Raw genomic sequence first — 7,509 nt, forward strand, 5'->3', positions numbered from 1 at the left:
AGTAGGGTGTTGAAGTAGGGTGATTAATATGTCGGTTTTTATGTGTGATTTAAGCTTTAGTAATATTTATTTTACATATGTGGGTGCCTGTAGGGCCCTGGCCACATTTGGGTAGCTGTTGCCTTGCTTGCTGACCTTGACCTTGATGTCCTCCCAATGCTAATTCCCTGCCAGTTTCCACCCCCCCTGAATGCCTAAGGGAAGTTCCTTGCTTGTGTATCCTGCATATTGGGTTTTAACAGCTTATATGCAAGATTGTAAAACATCAGTAGTGAACTCCTACCCTCCAGGGTTCTCCCATTGTGCTGCAAGCCTGTATTTAAGGTTTCCTCCCTCCTTCAATAAACGGCCTTTGGCATTCTGCTGAGGTGAATGACCTACTGTCTCTTGTCTCTGTTTTTTGATCCACAGCCCCTCGCTGGACATGGTGAGCAGATGGTGGTAGCGCAGGCCTTATTGCTACAGTTGCCCTTGTGTTTGGGGCATAAATGTTCAGAATTGAAACTTCATCTTGGTGGATCTTTCCTGTGATGAGTATGTATTGTCCTTTTTGATCACTTTTGATTGATTTTACTTTGAAGTCTATTTTGCTGGATATTAGGATGGCTACACAAGCTTGCTTTTTAAGACCATTTGATTGTAAATTTTTTCCCAGCCTTTTATTCTGGTGTAGTGTATATCTTTGAAATTGAGGTGTGTTTCTTGTATGCAGCTGAAAGATTGGTCCTGCTTTTGTATCCATTCTGTTAGCCTGTGTCTTTTTATAGGTGAATTAAGTCCATTGATATTAAGGGATATTAGTGACCAGTGATTGTTAGTTCCTGATGTCTTTTGGTGGTAGTGTGTGTGTACTTCTCTTCTTTGGGATTTACTGCTGTTGGATTATCTATTGCCTGTGTTGTTGTGGGTGTATCTGACTTCCTTAGGTTGGAATTTTTCCTTCTAGGGCTTTCTATAGGGCTAGATTTGTGGTTAGGTATTGTTTAAATCTGGCTTTGTCTTGGAATGTTTTCTTCACTCCATCTATGATAAATGAAAGTTTTGCTGGGTATATTAGTCTAGGCTGGCATCCATGGTCTCTTAGTGTCTGCATTACATCTGTCCAGGTCCTTCTGGCTTTCAAATTCTCCATTGAGAATTCGGGTGTTATTCTGATGGGTTTGCCTTTATAAGTCACTTGACCTTTCTCCTTTGCTGCTCTTAATATTCTTTCTTTATTCTGTAGGTTTATTTGTTTAATTATTATGTGGCATAGAGACTTGTTTGGGGGATCTAGTCTGTTTAGTGTTCTATAGGCTTCTTGTATCTTCATAGGTATTCACTTCTTTAAGTTGGGAAATTTTTCTTCTATATTGTTGAATATATGTTCTATGTCTTTGAGTTGGTATTCTTCTCAAATAAGACCAAGAGTGGATCAGAGAGTCATGAATATATTTTCTATGTCTTTGAGTTGGTATCCTATTATTCTTAGGTTTGGTCTTTCCATGGTGTCCTAGATTTTTTGGACATTTTGTGTTATGACTTTTTTGGCTTTGGTATTTACTTTGACAGATGAATCTATTTCCTCTATTGTACCTTCTACACCAGAGAACCTCTCTTCCATTTCTTGTATTCTGTAGGTTATGCTTGCATCTGTGTTTTTCTGTTCATTTACTCAGATTTTCTATTTCCAGCATTCCCTCTGTTTGTGTCTTCTTCATTGTTTCTATTTCCCTTTTCAGGTCTTGAACTGTTCCCCCAACTATTTAATTGCTTTTTCATGATTTTCTTTGATGCATTTATTGATTTATTCCACTTTTTTGTCTTTTCTTCTATTTCTTTATAGATTTCTTCCAATTCTTTGTTTGTCTTTTTCTCAATTTCTTTATTGATTTCTTCCACTTTTTTGTTTTTCTTTTCCTCAAATTCATTTGTCATTTTTTTCTTGAAAGGCATCTAGCATGTTCATGATGCTATTGTTAAGGTCATTTTCTTCTGCTTTTTCTACCTTGTGATGTTCAGGTCTTGCTGTTGGAGGAGGGCTAGGTTCTGGTGATGTTTCTGCCTATGTACTTCTGCCTTGACATCTGCCCATCTCCTCCTCTAATGGGTAAAAGAGGTACCTGTGTCTGAGGGAGTTGCTGCTGTGCTTGTTGTGTCTGTGTCTCAGGGAGCCTGTCTGGGTCCTGTCTTAGTTCTTTGTCTAATTGGAACAGGCAGATTCTTTGTCTCAGGTAGCTTCTCTTAGGTTAACCCAAGCAAGTTGATTCTATGACTCTCTGATCCACTCTTGGTCTTATAGGAGCTCCTGGTCCAGTCACAGCTGACAGATTCTGTGTTTCAGGAAGCCTCTCTTGGTCCAATAAGAGGTGGCAGATTCCTGGTCCCCTGAGGTTACTCTTGGTCCAATGACAGTTCTTTGAACAATGAGAGTTTTCTGTTTAGCCTTGATGAGAATTTATGCCCAATGAGAGCTTCAGGTTGGTTTCCAAGCTTCAGAAAGTGGCTGGAGTATCCTGTGGATGGGTATGGGGGCAGGGCATGTAGATTGCAGGGTCTGCTGTGGGGTCTTGGTGTTGGAGGGGTCTTCATTTAGGAACCCTGCCTGCTGGATGGCAACTGGGGCCAACATAGGGGGTCATTCCCAGGGAATGACTGGGACCCAGGGATGGGTCCTAGGGGCAAGACTCACTGGGTATGAACAGAGTCACTCATCTGTAGGTCCAAATAGAGCTGGGGGTTGGTTTCCAAGAATCAGGAAGTGGCTGTGGTCTCCTGCAGATGGGTATAAGAGCAGAGCATATAGATTGCAGAGTCTGCTGTAGGGTCTTGGTGAGGGAGGGGCCTACCCACAGGAGCCCTGCCTTCTGGCTGGAAACTATAGCCAAGTTGGGTGGGTGTTCCTAGGGAAATGGCTAGGGCCCAGGAATGGGTCCTAGAGGCAAGGCTCACTGGGGATGAACAGTGTCACTCACCTCTAGGCCTGAAGAGAGCTAGGGATTGGTTTCCCAAATTTTATTTATTAACCAATCAGAACAAAATATTTACAGCATACACAGCGATATCCACAGCACATGATTCCCTAAAAGAATGAAACCACAAGGAGGACATTTTGGTTGTGAGTCTTATGCTGGCTCCTTTGCACATCAGGTAGCAAATAGAAGAGTCTCACAGCTTCAAGTTGAAGACTAAGATGGGTCTCACAGATTAGGATTGGCTCATGTAGGCTGCTGATGCAGCCAGCTGACAAAATGCTCATATTCATTTCAGCTAATCTTAAAAAAATACTACCTACATAATTTTCTGCATTGACATTTTCAGTGTGACACAGGAGAAAAACTGTATATCAAGCAAAACATGTTGTTTTCAATGTTAAAATAAGATTAAATGATTTTTATTCCTTATCTGGAACAAACAAAGCTTGGATACAATAGAATAATGGTGTAGGAGAAGAAAGGGTACAAAAGATGGAAAAAAGAGAGAAGTGAGGGCTCTGAAGTTCATTAGCCACCAATTTTGATTATACAAGAGAGCCATGTAGCCTCTTAAAATGGAGGAGAGAGTATAAAAAGCCAGGAAGGTAGACACCAGGATCAGAATATTCTGGGTGACCCTGGATTCAGGGGAGATTCTGAAGGAACCATGAGTGCTGCGGATGTGTTTTACCCTCTGTTTATGTCTGTAAAGAATAACAATCATAGCTCCACTAGACCAGGTCATGAGCACAGAAAAGAAGACCTCGGGGCACACCACCAGTGCTCCATAAATTGAACCACCAATTCCACCCCTCACTATACTGCGGCAGTATTCAAAATCCCATATTCTGGTCACATTGTTTGTATACTTGTTGGCAAGTATGTATACAAAATGAATGAAGTTTATGAACATGTACATGATCCAGAGGAGTAAAATGTAGTAGCCAATGTTCTTTTCAAATTTGAATTTATGATCCTTCAAACAGGAATTACTGGGACTAATGGTCAAGACCTGAAAGACACTCAGGAGGCTTGTGGTGGCAATGGAAACACTCCTACCAAATCCTTGCAAGTACAATAGGAGCTGGCATCCAAAACTATCCAAGAAATGCTTAAATCCAAAAACTGCCATTGTTTGGGGCACTCCATCAGAAAGAATGATCAAGGCATTGGCTGTCAATAGGTGCATGAAAATCAAATCTGTGGGCTTTAATATGCATTTTCTGCAGTAAAAGAACAGATAGTAGAAAATTAGAGAGGAATTTCCCAGAATTCCAGTTGTAGTTTCTGATAAGAAAATAATTCTGAATGCCAGAATCCAGAAGTCCATTGTGTGATTTGGCATAATTTCCTTATGAATATGGAACTGTTATTCTTCTGCTCAAATAAATACTGACAAGTATTTACAGTCTACAGTGGAAGAAGAAGCTTTTAATTGATGGGACTACTGAGAGACTGAAACAAAAGTGCTTTTAAGCTCAGGAGTTCAAGGCCAGTCTGACCACTTAAACAGATCTAATCCTTAAAATTTGACAAGACTAGTTACTTTCCATGTATGATACTTTGAGTCTGCACAATACCTCAGAGCATACGTAAGTTGGAAGGAGAACCATCAAGTTTTATAGAAAATGAAACATTCACAATCATGTGACATTAGCCCATGAGAGACAGTGAAAAATGACAGCTCATAGAACAAAATATATTGCAAGATTTCCAGAATATATTGCTATTTTCTAGTCCTGGCATAAAAGAAAACATCAATAAAGTCTAGAAAAATAAATATATTATTGCATAATGCATATTTCATCTAAAATTAAATTATGTAGAATGAGACATTTATAATACCATTCAGACATAGTTATGTTCTTCTGACATTACAAAGGGTCTTTCATCTTGATGCAGGGAAAGCCACCATTGGTTTAACCTGAAACTCACTCTCCCTTTTCTACTGCCTCCAGGAAAAGTCTCTTGGAAAAGTATTCAACCATATTCTACAAACTGAGTGTTGAAATGCCCCAAATAACTGCATGTTTTAGCTTCTTTTAATCTGCTTGATTGCTTTACTCCCTACCCACCCCTGTGAAATGTCAACAAGAATATACTTGTCCTGGTATGTTTGCCTTTAAATGTTCCCTGTAAAATGAATTTGAGGCTTCACTGTGAGATGTTTTCTCTCCATGTAGTAACCAAGTCTGCTTAATTCAGACTCACATTTTGGACTTTTGTCATGCTGAGTGGACTCTCAGTCTTTGTCCTGCAACAGACTTAGAGAAAAAAAAATATTGAAAGCACAATATGCATTAGAACTGTGCTTTAAGTGAAAACTTACATCATGCTAAGAAATGACTTTAGGAAATCATACCATATAGACATACATGTTAGCACAAGCATGTCAGGGCTGGTAGAGGGATGGGAATGTCTGATATGATGACATCTGACACAGTGCACAATATCTTGAAGTAAGGCTAAAATGCTACAATAAATGGCAAGGAAGACAATATATGATGAATGATAGATAATGGAGAAATGTTCAGGGTCTCTATTGAAATAGTATTTTGAAAAATCATGTACCAATCCTTAGTCTCAGAGTGGAAATCATAGGGAAAAAGGCACTGGGTAAGATAATCTATCAGTTCAGTAAATTCAGAGTTAATTCTCAGCATACCATACGCTATTCATGTAGGAGATGGTAAATAAAAGGCTCTTAATTAGGGTGAGAGCTTCTTGAAGAACTAGGTAGAAGCAGCTGTGAATCAGTACCATGCTGAACAATGCAGTCCCAGAAAAGGACCAGTGCTCCAGACAATCATCAGCCATGCAATGACAGTCAGCTGAACAATCAAGAACTGGAACAAAATTGTCTATGAGTCTTGGGATCTGAAGGAGTTAAAACAAAATGGGGACATGGGCTGACATCTTAAGAACTACAACATACTAGCACTTTGCCCATCTCAAAGCATTGGTACTGTAGAATGCTCTGTGGAATGGCTAGAGCAGAAAACAGAAAGTATTCCAAAAGTGGGTGAGACAGGCCCAAAAAAATCACTACCACACATTCGGTCCCAATGTGATTTCATTATTTATAAGTGTTAGAAATATGTGTTTATGTGGGATAATTGTAAGTTGAGCTAATAAACTCGAAGAAGGCCCATAAGAGAATAAAAAAGAGTCCCTTTGAGAGACGATGGAGAAGGTAAGAAAACAGACCTGATATTAGAATAGAAAAAAAAAAGATATACATGCAAGAGATAAGCTAGAATAGGAGAAGAAACATGATTGTCTCAACTAAAACAATAAATGTGAAAAGCCTTAAAGAAACTAGCAACATTTAAGCTAATTAAAATAAAATAAAATATAAAACATGAACAAAAAAATAAGGAAAAAGGATGAAAATACCAAGCTTTGACTTGTTTGAGAAAAAACTAAGAACTGTTAGTCTGTCAATGCCTCTCAGTCTAATTACAAAGACTGCAAAAAGGCAAAAAATGCTGCTGTAAATGCAGCAGAGTTCTAAATCTTGATCTGTAGTAGCAGGAAGTGAAATTACTCCCACAATGAGCATAGCCTGAGCCTATGAGACAGACCTCAAACATCAACCCACACAATCACACACACCTCCATCTAGGCCACTCCTATTCCAGCAACGCCACACCTCCTAATAAGGCCACACTTTAGGCCAATTATTCAAAATATTAATCTATGGGAGTCATACTTTTTCAAACCACTAAACTTCACTGCATGGCTCCCATTGTCTTATAACCACAATATAATGCAAAGTGCACTCAGTCCAACTTCAAGAGTCCTCATAATCTATCAGAGTCTCAACAATGTTTTCAAGTCCGAAGTTAAAATTCTCTACTTAGATTCATGCAGTTGCTTAACTGTAATCCCATATTAAATAAAAATAAAAACAAATCACATACTTCTAACATATACTGGAACAGTGGGGAATAGGGAGGATAATGAGATATTGGATGAGAGCGAGATTCAAAAACCTCATGGGCCAATATCAAATCCTTCATCTCCATGTCAAAATGCTCTTAGATCTCCAACTTCGTTCAGCATTATTGACTACAAATCACTCTCTGTCCCAGGGTGTTTCCACTGCCCCTTAGCAGCTCTGCTGGGCAGGTGTACCACAGGTCTGGCATCTATAAAATATAGGGTCTGCATAGAAATCCAGGATTCACATTGATTGCTTTTACACAGTGTTCTCTCCAGGCATCAAGGCTAGCACATACATTTAACATGATTGGTCATAGAAGCTTTCCAGTCCATATCCCCTGTCTTCTATGCTTGACTCCAAAGCCAGAGCCACATGTTCTTACCTGCCTACTTCTGCTGCTTTCTGAGGCTGAAAATATACACCTTGTTTGATTGAAACTTCAACAGCTTTCTATTTTCCACGATTTCCTTCACTCCTAATCTCAGATGTCCTTAAACTTCCTCTGCATAACAAGCTGGCCTTGAAGTCAGAAATCTTTCAATTACATCTTCAACAACTTTCTTTTTTTATTGGTTTCCTTCATTGCCTTAGCTTGGCTAATATGAAACA

At 39.2% G+C, this 7,509-nt stretch overlaps 1 protein-coding gene across 1 annotated transcript; it reads right to left on the minus strand.

Annotated features, from left to right (window-relative positions):
- Nucleotides 1-3,351: 3,351 nt before the first annotated feature.
- On the minus strand, nucleotides 3,352-4,284 carry LOC102909467 (vomeronasal type-1 receptor 4-like). The gene has a single exon (XM_006996369.1). The coding sequence runs from the start codon at nucleotides 4,282-4,284 to the stop codon at nucleotides 3,352-3,354; it is 933 nt and encodes a 310-aa protein (XP_006996431.1).
- Between the last annotated feature and the right edge of the window lie 3,225 nt (nucleotides 4,285-7,509).

The sequence above is a fragment of the Peromyscus maniculatus genome, chromosome 1 (genome assembly GCF_049852395.1).
Source record: "Peromyscus maniculatus bairdii isolate BWxNUB_F1_BW_parent chromosome 1, HU_Pman_BW_mat_3.1, whole genome shotgun sequence".
Lineage (NCBI taxonomy): Eukaryota > Metazoa > Chordata > Mammalia > Rodentia > Cricetidae > Peromyscus > Peromyscus maniculatus.